General features: G+C 35.6%; 1 protein-coding gene across 6 annotated transcripts in view; it reads right to left on the bottom strand.

Annotated features, from left to right (window-relative positions):
- The window catches only part of MITF (melanocyte inducing transcription factor), a 269,231-nt gene that overhangs the window by 96,225 nt on the left and 154,230 nt on the right, over positions 1-18,776 (bottom strand). For 4 of the 6 annotated variants that reach the window (XM_051980698.1, XM_051980715.1, XM_051980680.1 and 1 more), the window contains exon 2: positions 7,150-7,399. In XM_051980698.1, the coding sequence (XP_051836658.1) occupies positions 7,150-7,399 (250 nt within the window). The remainder of the gene's footprint in view (positions 1-7,149; positions 7,400-18,776) is intronic. The other 2 variants (XM_051980707.1, XM_051980724.1) reach the window with 1 other exon arrangement.

Genomic DNA, 18,776 nt, shown 5'->3' with positions numbered 1-18,776 from the left:
AGAAAGGGATCTTTCACAACCTGATTGGACAGTTGGGGGTGGGGGGAAGAGTGGAAGAAGGAAGGACGATGTGTTTGGATTTCAAAATTGTTCAAAATCATTTCCATCATTATGAAACAATAACCACATTAAAGTTTTCAATCATTTGAAAATGAAGATGGTTTGTTGCTATGTTTGGGGGAACTCAGGAAGATAAATTATTTCAGATAAATATGCTTTTGGGGAGATGCAAAAGAAAGGGAAGATTCAAAAGAGATTTTCCTGGTAAAAGGCATTTGACCAGTAACAGCAGGTGTTCTAAAACATTACAATTACTAGCTTCTCCAAAGCTTTCCTACTAGCCAACAGTTTGATAGCATAGTTCTTTGAATCTGCTAAACCACATTCGTTGTTTTTCATCTGACATTTCAGAGGGTCTTGCTGGAAGAGAGTCCAAGAAGGGACTTAACATGTTCAGATAAAGATAGCATTGATTCAAATTCTTAAGATGTATCAGTTAAGATATAGGTTTTCTTTCTCTTTCATTTGTCTCTCAAGCTTATTTGAAAACAACAATAACAATAACAAAAACCACTAGGAGCTCATTTGCAGCTCCATTTATATCATTGATTCTAAAAAAAAAATTTGGGAAGGGCCTGGGGGCTTCATTCTTGCGTTCTTTGATAGTGTGACACTTTGATAGTGTGACTGCCTTTTCTTATTATACCTCTAGATTTTATTGAGGTTATGATCTCAGTACAACATAGTAAGTATAAATATAATAAAGGGGAGAGCTTGTCTAAGGTGCAAGTGTTAAATATGTCATATGTGTTTCTATAGGAATGAGTGACTCAGCTATCATAGAGAGAAGCAGGAAATTTCAAAGGACGGTGAATTTTTTTTTTTTTTGAGTGACTTTACTAGCAAAAGTTCAATAATTATAGCCAGGATCTAGTTTTCTTTCATTTCACTCTAGAATGCCACCCCCTAAAATAGGAATCCAGAAGCTGAGTTCTCTGACTTTAGTGTATATACTTGTTTCTTCTTAATGAATTGATTTCCTTCCTAATCATGTGTGTTTTATTTTATACATCTCAAATACTTTCTTCTGAGATAGAACTCACAGACTTCAAGAGGCTGCCAAAGAGGTCTTTGATGCAAAGAATGTCAAGAGCCTTGAATTTTTAAAGCCTATAATTCCAACCATCTCTGGTTGCCCCACTAAAAGGAAATACTAAGTATTATAGAAATTGGAGTAAAGCAGCCTAGGAATATGGCCTTCTTTTGCAGTAGCACACAAGACCGGATGGGCTAGCTGAAGTCCCAAGAAGGCTATCTAGATTTTTTCCATTCACAATTCCTTTTTGCCCAAGAAATTTTTATGTAACCTCGGATGTACAAATCAAACATTTACTGATAAATCATAATTTCACATCTACATTCAGTTACAATACCTCAGATGAGGTTGCAAGCCACAGTTTAAAAAGCTTTGAGCTAGACCAAATGCCTCTGACTCTGTGACTGAAGGAATTTTGTCTGAAGGGACTTAAAAGCTCTTTCTTCCCACAACTATATGGCCCCACATTCCATATCACTTGATGACTGATCAGATTGAAACTCTGCAGAACCTAGGACCCATTCCTCTTCTGGCCAAGGGAGCTAAACATATAAAATATGCCTTTGTTCATGTAAAATTAAGACTACTATTTTCACTTTGGCCTATTGTTTCTGAGTACTTTTAAAAAATAAACACAGGTACTCATTTATTATTTTCCTCCAAAATCTGAATTAGTTGGTTGCTTGACCAAGAAAGCACTGAACGGATTTTGGAATTATTATTTTTATATGTGTTTTTTAAAGGCATACTGAAAAAACTAAAATAATAAGTTTCCAGCAATTGAATAATTTTAAGCCCACAGCAAATAGGTACATGGGGACATGTAACTGAATGTATAGGGAATATAAAAATCAATCAATTATATATTAAAAACTAGCTATTTACCTAGCATTAAAGTGGAAATTATATGACAAAAGAAATATATTAGAAATATATCAAAATATTAAAAATGTGTTATATAAGACATTAAGAAACTCCAACTATACTTACCTATCACTGTAGTACTAATTATATAAGACATTTAGAAATATTCCATGTCCCAAATCCCAGTGATAAGCGGGAGGGGAAAAAAAACCCTGGGATTTGGATACTTACTCCAAAAAAACAAAGCACAGTACTATTCTATCTTGATTTAAATAAGCAGGCTCCCCAACAAATTCCATCTTGCCCTCTTAGAACATTTGCTCCTTGTGAGTAGGTATCATTTTGCCTTTTTGTTTTATTATGCAGTACTTATACTTAGTAAACACTTAACAAAAGTTCACTCACTCTATTTCTGTCACTGTCTCTCTCTCTGTCTCTTTGTATCTGGCCTCTCTCTCTCTCTCTCTCTCTCTCTCTCTCTCTCTCTTCCTCCCTCCTCCCCACCCATCTATCTCCTCTTTCTGTTTAAGAATTTTATCCAAAAGCAATTCAAGCTTTTAAATTATCCACAAAAACTCTCACTATTGAATGAAAAACAAGCCATTTGGATGCCCCTTGCCCATTCTCTGCCAAGTACAGAACATGTATAATAAGATCTTGAGAGAACAGAGGATGTTGGTGCTTCAAAAGAGAGTTTATTTTCCCTCAATTCCACTCAAGTCACCTAAACTATGAGTCAAATTTTGCTACATTCATAAATCTCAAAAGAAATCTTTTTCTGCAATGTTGCCAAGAACTATACAGATACATATGCTTCCTTATTTTATGAATACTGAACAGCCCTATTATCAAAACCAAGATTTTCTTTGTCTAGTTCTAGGATTAGCACTAATAACCCCCCCCAAAAAAAAATACCATTTGCTTCTTTGAATCTATAACAAAGAAAAATAACTTTTTAAAACTGATACATAAAGTGCTGGTGATGGTAAAGAAACCCTAAAAGAAAGTATTATATTCTTGTTAGAAGGTGATTGGCTGGGCATGAGGTTGAAAGGAAAAGGCTGATTATCTAAACTCATGAAGGAATCGGATGCTTTCTATGATCAATTCAAGTTCCAGAGATGGGGCAGAGGAAACAAATGAAAGGTGAGTATGGGGAGGACAGTGACTGAATTTCATTAGAGATCCTTGCCACTCTGGAATCCAAAACTGACAAATTAGTCCCTGGGTAATTTCTCATTCATCATTGTCTAAAAGAGGGGCTCTTTACTTTGTGTGCATCATGGACACTTTTTGTAATCTAGTGGAACTTATGGACCCCTTTTTAGAACAACTTTATAAAATGTCTAAAATTAAATATATAGGAAAGTAGAGGAAAACAATTGTGTTGTAAAATTAATTGAATCAAAATTAAAAAAAAAAAAAAAGAAACACTTCAGAGACTCCAAGTTAAGTTTTAAATTGAGGGACCATAAGATAATTGATTAAACCTGGAGGTGAATTTAAAACCAAAGCAAAATCAAAATTTCAGAGAAATTGAAAAGTAAGCTTGGCAAAAAATCTTTTCCAATTTCAAAAGAAGGAAGGAAGGAAGGAAGGAGGGAGGGAGGGAGGGAGGGAGGGAAGGAAGGAAGGAGGGAGGGAGGGAGGGAAGGAAGGAAGGAAGGAAGGAAGGAAGGAAGGAAGGAGGGAAGGAGGGAGGGAGGGAGGGAAGGAAGGAAGGAAGGAAGGAAGGAAGGAAAGAAAGAAGGAATTTTTTAATACTGACAGCAGAAAAAAATATCCTCAACAGAGCATTTCTCTCTGGATCAAACAATTCTAAAGAAAGCTGAAAATATTAGACAACTATTTAGGAAACTTGCCATAATATCAATGTCACCCAGCATGAAATTAAAGAGTCAATATAATCCATTATTAAATATCAATTAATAAATAGCATCAACTAAGACTGTTAGAGATAAGTTGTAATTTCAGAAGGCTAAACAAGGATAGAAATATTCTCATTTCTGATCCATAGGTTCCAAACAGTAGATGTTTTATACAATATTTAATAAAAATATTTAAGTCTCAAGAATACACAGGCTCGCGCGCGCACACACACACACACACACACATACACACACACACACACATAAACACACACAACTTTCAAATTTCCAAAGTATTTTCCCAAAAAAAATGTTAAAAGCCTATAAAGAACTTCAGAGAAATTTTAATCCAACCACATTTTGCAGATCAGGAAACAAAGCCCCAAAGGGGATAGGACTAGTTGCAGGTTACACAGCTAGTTAACAGAAGAACCTTTCTGAGAACCTAGATCCCCAAAGCTCTTTTCTCTATGAAACAGGAAGATGATTTGGTCTAGTTCTTCCTAAGATTGGAGTGTGGAAAGATGACCATTAGGAATTTTCTAACCCAGTGACTACCCATTTAAAGCAAACATATTCAATATTTATAATGTTTTCCCACAAGATTCGGACCTAACCATTTTTCTATTGTACTTTGTAGTAACAATTTTGAAATAAAGGATTCAATTTAGCTTCTATTACCACTAAATATTCTTAGAAATTTTCTGTTAAGGAGATATATTATATTTTCAACAAGAAGAAAAGTTAATTGTCTTTTGTAAAAACAAAAGAAATAATAAATAGTTTTTCTATGTTTAAAAAAAAATACAATACCATTTCATTGGCACAGATATGTAATTCATGCTCCCCTAAAAAAAAAAAAAAATCCTACTAAAATATAAGAATCTGTAAAATCCCTGAGTGTAATTTGAAGAAAATTTCCATAAGAAATACTCAATTTTAAAACGTTAGCCTCCCAGGACAATAGCTAAAAAGTTTTTATATTTTTTCTGGTTGACTATTTAACTTATGAGTAATATCTCCTGCCTTGATAAATACTAAAACTAGATAGAATAGTGTTGTGAAGAGTGGCTCATTGTCTTTCCAGCTTTATAAATTAGTTAATTGATTCTTATAATTGAAATATAAATTTTAGATATAAATAATATCAAATACACAATGGCCGCTTGCTGAAAACTCACTTGACTTTCAAACAATATGGTTGTATTTGATCTTCTGGCCTTTTGTCACAAAGGATCTGTATTCTACAGTAGAGCTAAAGATAAAGATATGAGCAAAAAACAGTCGAGCACCAAGAAAAAAGTTGACGGCTATCAATTCAAATGAATGGATGATCAACATAGTCTTTTTCACAATGACATGCATTGATTTGCAAGTACATTGTATATAGTTGTAAAATGTTTCTCTAATTCTCCCACCATATACTGCTCTCTTAAAGTGATATTGGTTTCAATCAGCATGCAATTAATACTGACATCAATTTCTATTGTTACTGAAAGTATGACATTACCAGTGTCCTACTGTAAATATCTCCTAAAATTCTTCATTGATGGTCACTGAAGAAAAAAGTCAGCAACTACAGCATGAATAAAATAAATGTACTTTTTTCTACAACTTCAGTACAAGTCCTCAAAATGCAAATAAGCAACATTCATACTTTTAATATTTTAGTATTACATTAGTATGTTAGTGATTAATAGAAAATAAATCAAACCAATAATTGAATTATTCATTTTTATTTAACCAAGATAGGATTGCTCATCTAAATCATAATTAAGTAAAAAAATACAAACAAAAAAATGAATTCATTAGCACTAGTACATTAATTTTTGAAAATGTTAAACAAAGATAAATTATTATTTAAAGGCACCATTTATTGTAACTTTGGCATAATAACATTATTTCATTTGATTCCTCTTTCACCAAGGCTGATTATTTTTAAAGACTAGATTCCTATATTTCAGCAAAGAACATTTTTAAAATGTACTAAGTAACATTTTCACTGTTATCCTCTCCCTTATCCTAAGTGACAATCACTGCTAGTAAGTTTCATAGTATAATATTCAAGAAGTGGAACAACCCCAGATCTTTCGGGGGGATAATAATTTCTCCCTGTTACACATCTTAAGAGGAAGATGCTAGAAGGCCTCCTAAGTGCCTTGTTCAGTGACTACAATTAATAATCAATGTGAAAAGTGAATCTGTTTAGGGAACAGCAATAGCTATCGTTCACAAGGAAAAAGGGAGCTTAGACAAGTGGGTAGAATCCAGTTGGGAGGCCAATTTGGGTTTTAGTGAGAGGTTTGGGTTTTTTTTTTCTTTTATATGGCATTCCTTGTTCAAAGGACCACAAATGCACATCTTTTAACAAAGCGCATTTTTCTATGTGACTTTCTCTGGACTTCCCATGTGTGAACCAAAGTCTATTTTTAGACATGCCACAATTTTCTCCAGTAATTAGGAAGCTCTATGTCCCCTGACAGAAAGATACCAGCAAGCCCCTGCAGCTCCTTGTCTAATAAGAAATCAAAAGCTACCAAAAGTAATCAACTCATTTGAGTAAAAGGATTATGATGACTGGTTATACAAGCCTTTAAAAATATATATATTGCCAGATTTAAGAATGAGAAGAAGGTATAAAGAAGTTAGAATTAATTTTTAAAAAAACAGGTATCGATTACTAATAATCATTTGTAAAGAACAAAAGTGGTGAAAATCATTTGGAAGTTATTTTTAAAATACCTTAAGAGAAATACTCTGGATACATTCAGGTTTCAAAACTTCCCAAAAGTAAAACTATCATTTCAATAAACAGTAATTCCAATAAAAAGAAATTCTAATTTCAATAAATAGAAATTCCTTCTCAACATTTAAAATTGACTATTGACAGTTCCTCTGGTATTTCCTATAATTGTTTACTGTTCCTTAAGGAGTCCTTGCTGTGTTCTGCACGTGATGCATTTAGCTGCCCCAAATACGGCTTAAAATGAGAAAACAATAAATAAAATAGACAGCAAAAGACAACATATGGGGGGGGAGGGAGAGAATCAATAACATATGGAATTTTAAACCTATGTTCAAAATACTTTCATTAAGCGGCAATCAAAAAGATGGTCAAATTTAGATCGCAGAATTGATGCGTACTAGTACAGCCACAGGTATGAGGAAAGATGACAACCCTAATATTAGCTGTACATCCATGACTATGGGAAAGCAAAGTTCATAAGAGTTTTTGACAGCCCCTTCAAAGTAAAAGGAAGAAGCCAAACCAGAGCAGCAGGTTTAAAGGAGGGGGTGGGAGGGAAGTGACACTTAACGTACCTTAAGGACTTCCATTGGCACCTGGGTGGCAGGGGGAAGGCTAGTGGGGACACTGACGTTAATAGCTGGTGTCTGACTCACGGGGACTCTCTGTTGCATGAACTGAGCAGCTTGCTGTTTCTGTTGCTGCTCCCGGCGCTCTTGCTCCTGCATCTGCTCACGCATGAGTTGCTGGCGTAGCAAAATCCGTGATGTCATACTGGAGGAGCTTAGTGGAGGCTTGGAAGCCCCAGGATGCTCTGTGGAACTGCTGTGGGGGAGCCAAAGGAGAACACAGTGAATTCCCTAATGAAACACCTCTTTTACTTTGGGGTGGGGGGGAGTGTTAGCTGAAATTATACTAAACTATGAAATTAACTTTTGCAAATATAATCAGTAACAAAATGGCACTCAACATAATTGGAATTCAAGAGCTGATCGGATTTTAGTCATTAGTAGTTGAATTAAAATAAGTTAACTTGATTACATCCAAGCATTTTTATTATGCAGTTTAAACGTGTGTAGTTTTTTAAAAATTTCATACCAAACATTAACAGTAAATATAATACTGCCATATGTAGTGACAGGAAATCAGGCTTTTTAAGGGATCTTTTTTTCACACTTATATTTCTTTCACCCTTAAATACAGGCTGCTTGATTCTCTTGCTTTATAATTGAATCTCTGCACCATGATTAAATCATTATCCAAATTCCATGAAGGTATCTATTAGGTAACAATGACAACTAATAGTTTGGGGTGAGGAGAGAATATAAAATTAATTTTCTGAATTTTTCCTTCAGTTGTCATGGTATTGAAAGAAAATGAATTTTTGAACACCTCATTAAAACCAATTAGTGAAAAGGTGTAATTCTGTATTGGGGAAATCAAAACCTTATTTAGTAAGATCTCTTAGTATAGACCTGCCTTTAGGGTAGAAGACAAGAGGGAAGAATGTGAATCTAGTTGTTCTTTGCACAGCTTTAGTTTCATTCTCTTATTTTGGAGGGGCTCTTGCAGTGAGCATTCTCCCTACACAGCTCCCCACTAACTCTTTGTTAGCCAGAGTTTCCTCCTGCAGATTATCCAAAGACCTAGAAACATAGGATCCAGCACTTAGGGCAATTCCTGGTACACAGCAGGTGCTTAATAAATGTTCATTGGATTAGATTATTGGGTCACAAATGGAAAGTTAGAAGAAATCTTGGATGTCATTTGATCCAAATTTTTCAATTTAATAATAGCTAGTATTTACATGAAACTTCAAGGTTTGCAAAGTGCTTTATGTAGCATCACAACTGATCATTTATCTCCATTTTTAAGATGAGGAATCTGAGACAGAGTTTGAGTGATTTAAAACACACACATACACACACACACACACACACACACACACCATGTGAGGCACGATTTTAACTCAAGTTATTTGTCTCTGAGTCGAGCACACTATCCATTGCAACCATAATACTTCCCCATCTTGCAGATGGAGAAATAGAGGCCCAAAGACATACCAGAGGTCACAAAGGGAGAGAAGAGCAGAAGCAGCCTTTGAACATGGGTTTTTAGACTTGTAACCCACTGTTACTCCCATTATACTACTCAGTCATCCCTGCTGCCTAATTTCTTTTCCACAACCACAGATAAAGGAATGTCCCTAATTCTCTAGCATATATCCATTTCTTATTTATTTTAGCCATCAAATATTAAAGTTCACACATTTCTATCAATGGATGAATGCCACTGTTCAACCCTTTCATTCTAAAAGTAGACGTAAATTGAACAGAAGCAGCACTTGGAAGGGGGAAAATCTGAACTCGACAAAAATTGAATTCTTAAATAGAGCTAGGTGCAAGGCTTGTCATCCACGGATCCCACAGGTGAATCACTAGAGTGTTCAATTCCTGACATACCAGACAATTTGCATACCTAAATCAGGGTGCTCCTTAGAGATGACAAAATCCCACACTGTTGACATAGGTTGTTGTCAACGGGGTACATTTTAATCAATTTAATAGCTTCCTTAATGGTAATGATGGTGTATGCTTGTGGGTTTTGGTGTGACGGTGGTGGGGCAGGTTTGAAGTCCGGATGCAAAGTGCTCTCTGTTCAAGCCCCACTGACTTTCTTACTGTTCCTTCCTGCAATTTGGCACTCCTGAGATGTGACATTCCCATACCCCCAATTAAAATGTAAAGTCCTTGGGGGGCAGGGACTTTTTCCATTTTTTTCTTTGTACCTCCAGAGCTTAGAACAAGGACTAGAATAAACAATTAATGTTTCTTTGACGTGAATGAATGTGGTTCTGGTTCTATCTTGATCTGTTATTGATGAGCCAGAGAGATCATAAATCAGTTTGGTCGATAAGGAAGTCCCTGTGGATCCTGGAAAATCTAGTAAATGCAGGACCTTGGACTTAACTGTAGTACAACACTCACATGGTGAGCTCAGTCAGCATGCTTGGAACAAGCAGCACAAATGGTAGGAGGATCATAGAATCACAGATTTAATAAGGCTGGAAGGAACTTTAAAAATCAAGTCTAATCTCATCAGTTTACAGATGAAGAGACTGAGGTCTAAAGAGGCTGAATTATTCAATATCACACATCTGGGATAAGACTTGAAGTATTCCTCTGTCTTCCCTCCAAGTTCAGCATCCATCCTTTACCCATGCTCCCCCTGAGACTTTATCTGGCTGCTCCATTTGAGGTCATGTAGAAAAAGAGCTGTCCAGCTCTTTTGTCCTTTGGAAATGCACACTGTGCAATGATTTTGCAAATTGGACTGCAAAAGCCCTTTTGAACAGGGAGGGACACACACAGAGTCACCCTTCGAGGGAAGAGTTCATAGTGATTAGCTCTAACTCTCCTCCCAATTTGAATGTCGTTAGGAAGAATGCAGAAAAATTTCCAGTTTCCCTCTAGAGTAATCCTGTGTAATTGATAGCAAAAAAAAAAAAAAAAAGTTCAGTCTTTAAATCTTTCAACCCAAGAGTCATCTCCTTGAACTCTAAACATTTCACCCTGCACAGAAGGGACAAAGAAGAAGGTGAGAAAATTCCCTTATTCTACATCCATGCCCAGTCCTTGAGCACAGGATTTCTGATTTATTAGATGTAAATGGTTTGATTTATATAATGATTTGATATGCCTATATAATACAAAAATTTCTCAGACAAAAAGAGGTCATGAGTGGAAAAAGTTGAAGATGCCTTGATCCGGTCCAATTCCCTCATTTTAAAGACTAAGAAACTAAGACCAAGAGTGACTAGGTGATATCAGAAAGGGAGGAATTGGCAAATTCCAGGGTCAAACCTAACTCACCAAACACCAATTTTAATACCATCCCCACTGTTATTTATTTATTTATTTTGCTTAGAATTGAGGAAAGTGTATTAAATAAGCAAGCTAAACTGTTGATCCTTTTAACATCGTTTATTTCAGTAACAACAGACATCTTGGCATTGATCAAAAAAAAAAAAAAGATGTCTTCAATATGGGACGTGAATGAAAGTTTCTTTACATAAGAGGATGATTTCCTTTTTTGTTTTTATTTTTTTTAGAACAATCAGGATTTTCTTAAGCACAAATTTTTCCTGAAAAATAAATAGAGAGGAAAAAAAATCATTTGACTATTCAAAGCCTGTCAGGTTGAAACATTCCCAGGGAGACTGATCCTTTTGATAAAACAAGAGAAAACCTCTGTGCTGTAACTAACGGGGCTGGGGAATAATCGCACTAATTAGCTTCTCCAGGCAAGTCATTGACTGTGATACATGGGGGGAAATCCTTTCAATTAACAGTAAAGTATTCTTAAAGCATCTTACATCAAAATCGCTGCTCCCTGACATCAGAAAAGTTCGGGTGACAGGGCATTTTATGAGGGCTTTTTAAAAAAATATCATAACTGAAATACATGGATACACACATACAGAAAGAGGAATTGTAAATTAATTAAAATCTCTTCAGAAGACAAGGAGCAAAGCTTAGCTAACTGCTATTATTTTAATAAATCTCCAAAAAAAAAAAAAAGTGTAAAGGACTCATTGCAGTTACTTCACTGAACACCCATCCCTCCAAGATGAAAACTATGCTGTGAAAGATGACTCCTGTATTCACAGTTTGGTTCTCAGTCTTTTCAACATCCTTCCCTCCTGGGAATAATTGAATCTGAGATGATCACTCTATAAACAATTAAAAATGGAAATGTGTAGCCGCTTGAAGATGTCAAGTAGGATGAAAGAGCATAAATTATGGAACTGAAATGTATTGGGGGGGGGGGGGTGGAAGGGATGAGAATACAAAGGACTTTGCCTAGATTTTAAGGAAAAAGGCAACATAAGTTTGGGAACTTACTCAATGAGGCACAAGGAGGGTTCTGCAAACTGGTACAATTAAAGAGCTAAATGACCCCTTAACGGGGCACATAAAGCTCAACCTCCATCTCCCCACCAAAGAATCCCAATTCCAAGAAACCGATTTACTCTAATCCATCTGTAAAACTGATGACACATTTAAGCAGCCTGGCCTGAGCTGCCAGCATGTCCACAAATCTATCTGGACAGCTCTTTGCTATTAGGTTCCAAGGAGGAGAAAACACAGATGTATATTTTTTAAAGAAAGTTCAAAGCTCTCTTCAACCCCACAACAAGTTAGAACTTGGCCCAAAGCACTGAATACCAGTTCATCTCCCGGAACAGCCCAGAATACAGAAGGAAAATCATGGCCAGCCAAGATCACGACTAGACCTTTTGAGATAATTATATTTCTTCACCTACTTCCTAGATTTCCTATACTTCGTCATACTATGCTGAATTAACATCATAGGATCCTCCCCTCGTTTTATTAAATTTCTGACCTTGTGATTTATTCAAGTTCACACTGTTACACAGTAAGTAGTAGAATCAAGATTTCAATCTAGAGTTTAGATCCCGACATTATCGGCAGAGCAAAAGGAACAAATATTTATTAAGTGCCTACTATGTGCCAGGTATTATTAAATGACTCATTTGATCCCTCATAGATCATCTAATTCATTTCCACCATGTGACTATTGGCCAAAGAGCTCTGTCTTGGCCAAGATCATACATGTAAGAAGTAGCAGAGCTAAGATTCAAACCCAGATCTTCTATGATCCTTCTACTCTACATTGCCTCCCTTAAGGACTACAGAAGTCATCTGATCACCAGAAAAGCCAAATCACCCCCCAAAGAATGTGTTGATTCAGTCCCTCAGTTTGCTTTTTTTTTTCCCCCCCACAAAAACTTAACACCTGTTACCATGGGAGAGAGGGTGGGGATTGAGTCAGAGGATCTGGTTTCAAATCCTACTTGTATCATGGTAAACAAGTCATTTATCCTCTCTGAGGCTTGGTTTTTCCATGTGGAAAATGACAGGTTTGAATTCAGTAATTTCTAAGATCTCTTTCAGCAATGAATCTGTGATACAAAGAATAACAGCTTTTATAAAAACACTTACATAGCAAACACTCTGCCCCCCTAGAAAGAATATGGTCAGTAAAGAATGTTCTACATGTATAACTGTCCCCATTTTACAGATGAAGAAACTAAGGTGATTTTTCTTATGATTTATAATGCCAAGTTATTCTTTTATTCCCCCCAAAAGATGCTCACAAATACTTCTAGCTTCGGGAAGACAATCCAATCAGAATTCAGTTCAATCATTCCATACAGTGTGTGAGATCACCAGTGGATGGGGCATCAGAGGGTCAAGATAATCTCAAAAAGAGGATCTCTGGAATAGAAAGAATACTGGCCTCAGAGTCAGAAATAACCTGAAGTTCAGATTGGACTAGTGACATTTGACCACCTATGGGGCCATAGCTTTTTTTTTTTTTTTTATCTCCAAGACCATTTCCTCACTTCCTTTGTAAAATGAATAGTATTTCACAAAGTTGATGTGAAAACCAAATGAAATACTATCAAAATACTTTCTAAATCTTCCCAGTTGACAGTGACATGATGCTTCATCATGCTCCTGAGTTGATCACTAATTAACTTACTGCCTGGGAGAATCATTGCCCCAGTCTGCTCCTCGGTTCCACAACTATAAAACAAGAGTGGTCTATATGACTTCTAAGGTCCAAATGTCTAATATGGTCAACGAAGAGACAGCTACTTTAATGTATATTTTCTCATGGGATTTGCTTAAAAATCATCTGAGAAGCCCAGAGAAGTTAAATGCATAATGTGTGGATTGTATTTTGTCCATATTATCTTATTTGAGTCTCAAAATAACTTTGTGAGGGAGGGAATGCAGTAATTATTATCCCCATTTTACAGATGAGGAAACTGAGTGAGGTTCAGAAAGTCTGTCATCATGGTCACAGAGCAACTATCAGAAGAGGGATTTGAATCCAGTTCTTTCTGCCCATCTTATGTACCTCTCATATTTGTTTTTAATAAATTTGTCACAGAGGTCCAACTAATATTCTGTAGTCCTCCTTTCTTGGATCATTTTTAAATTTTTTTCAATTCACAGGAATTTTCCTCTCCCTCCTACTTCTTTCCTCTAATGGGGAAAAAAAAAAAAGATGAAAAATCTTTGTGAAAATTTTACATAATCAAGCAAAACAAACTCCTACACTGGCCATGTCAAAAAATTTTTATCTCATATTGCATCCTGTCTCTGCCAGGAGGTAGGCAGCAGGCTTTATCATCAGTTCTTTATAATCAAAATTGGCCATTGTGTTGATCCCCATCTTTCAAAGGATTCTTCAAAGTGTTTCTAAAAGGTATTTGTCTTTACAAAGTCAAATGTCGTTGCTGTACAGACTTTTCCTGGTTCTGCTCACTTCATTCTGCATCAGTTCATACAAATATTTCCAGGAATTTTTTTAAACTACTCCTTTCAATACTTCTTATATCAGAATAGTATCCTATTAGATTCATATACCTTGTTTTATTCAACTTTTCCCCAAAATAACATCCCCTTCCTTGGGTTGTAGTTTGTCTGCTGCCACAAAAAGAGTTGCTAGAAATATTTTTGCACTCCTCTTTCTTTGCTATCTTTAAGATGCAGGCCTAGTACTGATATCACTAGGTCAAAAGTAGTATAGTTTAATAACATTAGGGCTTTCTAGACTGGCTAAACCAATTGACAGCTCTATCAACAGTGCTTCAAGGTGCTTGATGCTTCCCCAACATTTGTCATTTTCTTTTGTTTGTTTTGTCTACTATCTGATGACTGTAAGGGAAAATTTCAAAGCTACTTTAGTTTTCTTTTCTGTAATTATTAGTGATTTTAAAGTATTTTTTCATATGACTATTGATAGATTAGATTTCTTCCCTTCCCTTTCATATCCTTTAACCATTTATCATTTGTACTGTTTTTATTTTTATAAATTTGAATCCATTCCATACATATGTTAGAAATGAAATTCTTATCAGAAAAACTTACTACCAATTTTTTTTCTCCAGTTATCCATTTCCCATAATTTAAGCTGCATGGGTTTGTTTGTACAAAGACTTTTTAATTTTATGAATCCAAACCATCCATTTAATTTTCTATGATTCTCTCTCTCCTACACTTAGTCCTGAGTTATTCCCCTATCCATCGATCTAAAAGGAAATTGTTTCCTTTCTCCCCTCATTTATTTATGCTGTGACGTTCAATTTCTAAATGATGTCAAGACAATAAGGTCTACTATGTGGCAGAGATAAGGATATAAAGAAAGGCAAAAGTATAAATAATCCCTGTCCTCAAGAAGCTCACAACCTAATGATGAGAGACAACCTGCAAATAAGTATACAAATAAAATACAGATTGGTTAAATTGGAGATAATATCAAAGGAAAGGCACTAATATTGAGACTAACATGAAAAGGCTGCTTGACGGTGATGGGATTTAAACCACACCTGAAGGAACCCAGGAAAGCCAGAAAAAAGAAATGAGGAGGAGGCAGAGAATTGTAGGAATATGTTCTTTTAAAGTTTATCATGGTCTACATCCACTTCCTCCCAGATTGTTTTCTAGTTTTCTGAGGTCTTTTCTTAAGTCTTTAAGAGGTGGGTTCTTTATACAATGTGCTTTTAACTATCTCATCCAAAATTTCCAAACAGGTGAGTTATGGACCAATTCCTTCCCCACCCCCACCTCCCAGTACACCCAGGGAATGGGGTGGAAAAGCCAGCCTTCTTTTCAGGGATCTACAGAGAGAAAGACAGAATGATACAGAGGACAGAACAAAGGATATGGGACCTGGCTTCCAGGCTTGGCTCAGACACCTACTAGCTATGCAATGCTGGGTGAATCTCTTAACTTTTAGTTTTCTCATTTGCAAAAAATAAAGCTGGTTACTTCTAGTTCTAAATCTATAACCCTAAGACCTTCTGTAGAAAACACATATTTTTCAAATGTTCATGGATGTAATAAAAATGTCTAACTTGACTCTATAGGAACCATTGGGAAACTCTCAGAACTTAAATATTCCATTTTCTTTTTTTTTTTTTTTAGACTCAAATAAAATATCAATTCACTTAAAATTGTCCTTGGATTTAAAGGAGATTTTTGTTACCATATATTTTCAATTAATGATTACTAATAAACAGTACAATTACTATAATGCAGAGTTACACTTTTTTTTTTTTAACATTAAAAGGAGATCCTTAATCTCAAAAAAGATTGGAACTATTAGATCTACTACCCTTTTCTCACTCTACAGCTGGGGAAACAAAGGGCCAAAGAAGTAGTCATTTAGTCACATGACTGACTAGTTCCAGAATATGTATTAGAACTTAAATCTTTTAATTCTTGATCTGGAGCTTCCCAAACTTTTCCCACTTATAATCCTTTTTCACCAAAGAAATTTCTATATGACCCGGAGTACACAGATATACAAAATAGGTATACAAATCAAACATTTACTGATAATAACCATAATTTCATAACCTCCATATTCATACTTTCATACATGGTAGCGACTTACAATTTAAGAAACTGGGCACTAGATCACAAGACCATGTCAAATCTGATCATTCTGACCACATGTAACACTAGATATGACATCAAGGCTCTTGCAATGAAGCCAATAAACTGGAGAACATATGGTATGAAGGAGGTGCCTCAATCTCACCATGCTGGGCAGAACTAAGGACTCAAAGTTCCTGCTTAAGCATTTGCTTAATGCATCTGTTGGGAAAAATGGCAAAACAGCCAAGTTAAGATACTTATATAATAGTCAATAGATGAAATCCATGGAAGGTGTTCTTAACTTATTTTGCGTTTAATATATTTTTTTTAAATCTTCAAGCCTTTTAAAATAGTTCCAAGTGCATGAGTCATAAAGGACACAGATGATGAGTAGATTTTTTTTTTTTAAATTACAGTCTAGACACTTACCATTTCAAGTTGCCTAACACTTCCTACTCTGACTAAACTAATCCAGGAATTCTTGTCAGATCTATATGATGCAGAAAATCCGCCCAAGAGAAAATGCTTTATGACCAGTGAGCTAAAAGTCGGCCCCAGGAACACCTGGAGAGAAGCAGACCCTTGAGTTGGGTGGTAAACATCCAATGCAAGGGCTCTAAATGTTCCTGTGTATTTGTAGTAACTTAAGAAAAAAAATCTCATTGAATACCAATGAATTCATCATTGAAAGCAACAGTGACCTTGTAACTTTCCATTCAAGAAGCTCCTCTTCAAATCTCCAGGTTCCCCCTACATTACTGTCTTTCATACCAAACAAACAAGCATTTCTGTTGTTTCTCATACACAATGTTCCATCCTCTTTTTTTGTGCCTTTGCACTAACCGTCTGTCATACTCTGAATGCACTCCCTACTCACCTCCAATTCATGCAATCCCTTCAAGATGCAGAATACCTATCCAAATGTTCCCAGTCTCATACCCTATTCCAAGAAATTGCTTTAATCATCTCTGCATACATCTTATGCTTAATTTCCTTTAATTTCCTCTTTTACCCCACTCCACCAAAGCATGTAAGCTTTGTAAGGGAAGTGCTCCACAGACAGGAGGTGATTAATAATTGCTTGCAGAATAAATAAATTTGGTCTTGTGGAAATGATGATGATGATACTAACAGCAAACTATTCTTCACATTTACATGATACTTTTAGGGTTTGGGAAGCACACCATAGTATCTTATTTGATCCTCACAGTGATGAGAGGTAAGTGCTGAAATAAGAAAATTGCAACTCAAGGAGGTTGCCCAGGATCACATGAGTAGTAAGGGAGTGAGTTCTTGACTCCAAATCTGGAAATATATTAACTATGTCACAGTTGAAAGAATGCTGGATGTGGAGTCAAGTAGCTTCTGATTCTTCTGTCTCATCTGTATGTCTGTCGGTCAGTAAACAACCATTTTATTAAATGCTTATTATATGGGACAGGTACTGTTCTAAACACTGGAGGCTTAAACAAAGTCAAGAATACATACAACTCACATCCTAACGGGAGAGGCAACATGGAAAAGATTTATAAGTTTGTGTACACAAACACACACACACACACACACACACACACACACACACACACACACTCTGCACCAGTATGTATGCCAAGAAAACCCCAAATGGAATGGCTTATATTATTTGACTTGTTCAGGATCACACAACTAATAAATATTTGATGTCAGATTTGAATTCAGGAAGATGGACTCCCAGCCCAGTCCTCTAGCCACTTCTCAGATGGAAACACAATGGTTTAAAAAAAAAAAAAAAAAAAAAAACAGAAAGGAAAGGAAAGGACAGGAAAGGACTCTTGAGATAAGAAGGGAATCCTCCAGCTTTGTTGTCTAGTTCTGTATCTATGATCTCTCCATTTAGAATATAAGCTCCTTGAGGGTATAAAGCTGATTTTGCTTTTTCTTTGTCTCAATAGTGTCAAATGCCTATTGGTTGGCTGGTGATTACTATTTCTGCCTCCTGTCATTTGTGTCACAAGAAATCCATCAAGTTAAACTAGCCCCTAAGGTCCCTTCCAACTTCGAAGTTTTTAAGGACAATAGGTGAGAATTCATGGAGGTTTCAGCATGTTCCTGGAATGACTCAGTAGTAGTTCTCACTCCTTAAAACAACAAAAAGAAAAAGGCTGTACTTCCAATTCACTGGTTCCATTTGCAATATAATGGTTTCATTTCTTAATTTCATATTGGTCAACAATGAAAGACCCAAGCTTTTGGTCTCCATTTAATGATCATTTTTTCATGAAACAAGCAACATATCTGGTAGCTTCCAGTATATTTAGGATGCCATACCAACCTAGAAACCTGTGTACCAAATATAATCACAATCAGAAAGTGTACTGCTGATAGCAGCAAAAAAAATATCAAATATAATACATAACTAACATCTTTCCGGTAAGTTTATTTTTGCAAGGATTATTATTTTTTGTTCTTTGCTATGTCTTCCACCATGTCTTTATTTTTAAAACATTAAATTTTATTTTATTTTTGAACTGCAATATCCCCTCCCACATATCCCAAATATCAAGTTATATATAAAGTGCTTAGCACAAGTCTTTGGCATACAATAGGTGCTTAATAAATGCTTTTCCCCATTCCATTTATTTCCCCACATCCCACTGAGAAAGAAAAGCAAAATCTTTTGTTATATAAACTTATAATCAAGCAAAATTAATTCACTCATTGGTTTTCAGTATGCCTTTGAAATT

This window comes from Antechinus flavipes, chromosome 1 (genome assembly GCF_016432865.1).
Source record: "Antechinus flavipes isolate AdamAnt ecotype Samford, QLD, Australia chromosome 1, AdamAnt_v2, whole genome shotgun sequence".
In the NCBI taxonomy this organism is placed as follows: domain Eukaryota; kingdom Metazoa; phylum Chordata; class Mammalia; order Dasyuromorphia; family Dasyuridae; genus Antechinus; species Antechinus flavipes.
This window is presented reverse-complemented; position numbering and strand designations above follow the sequence as displayed.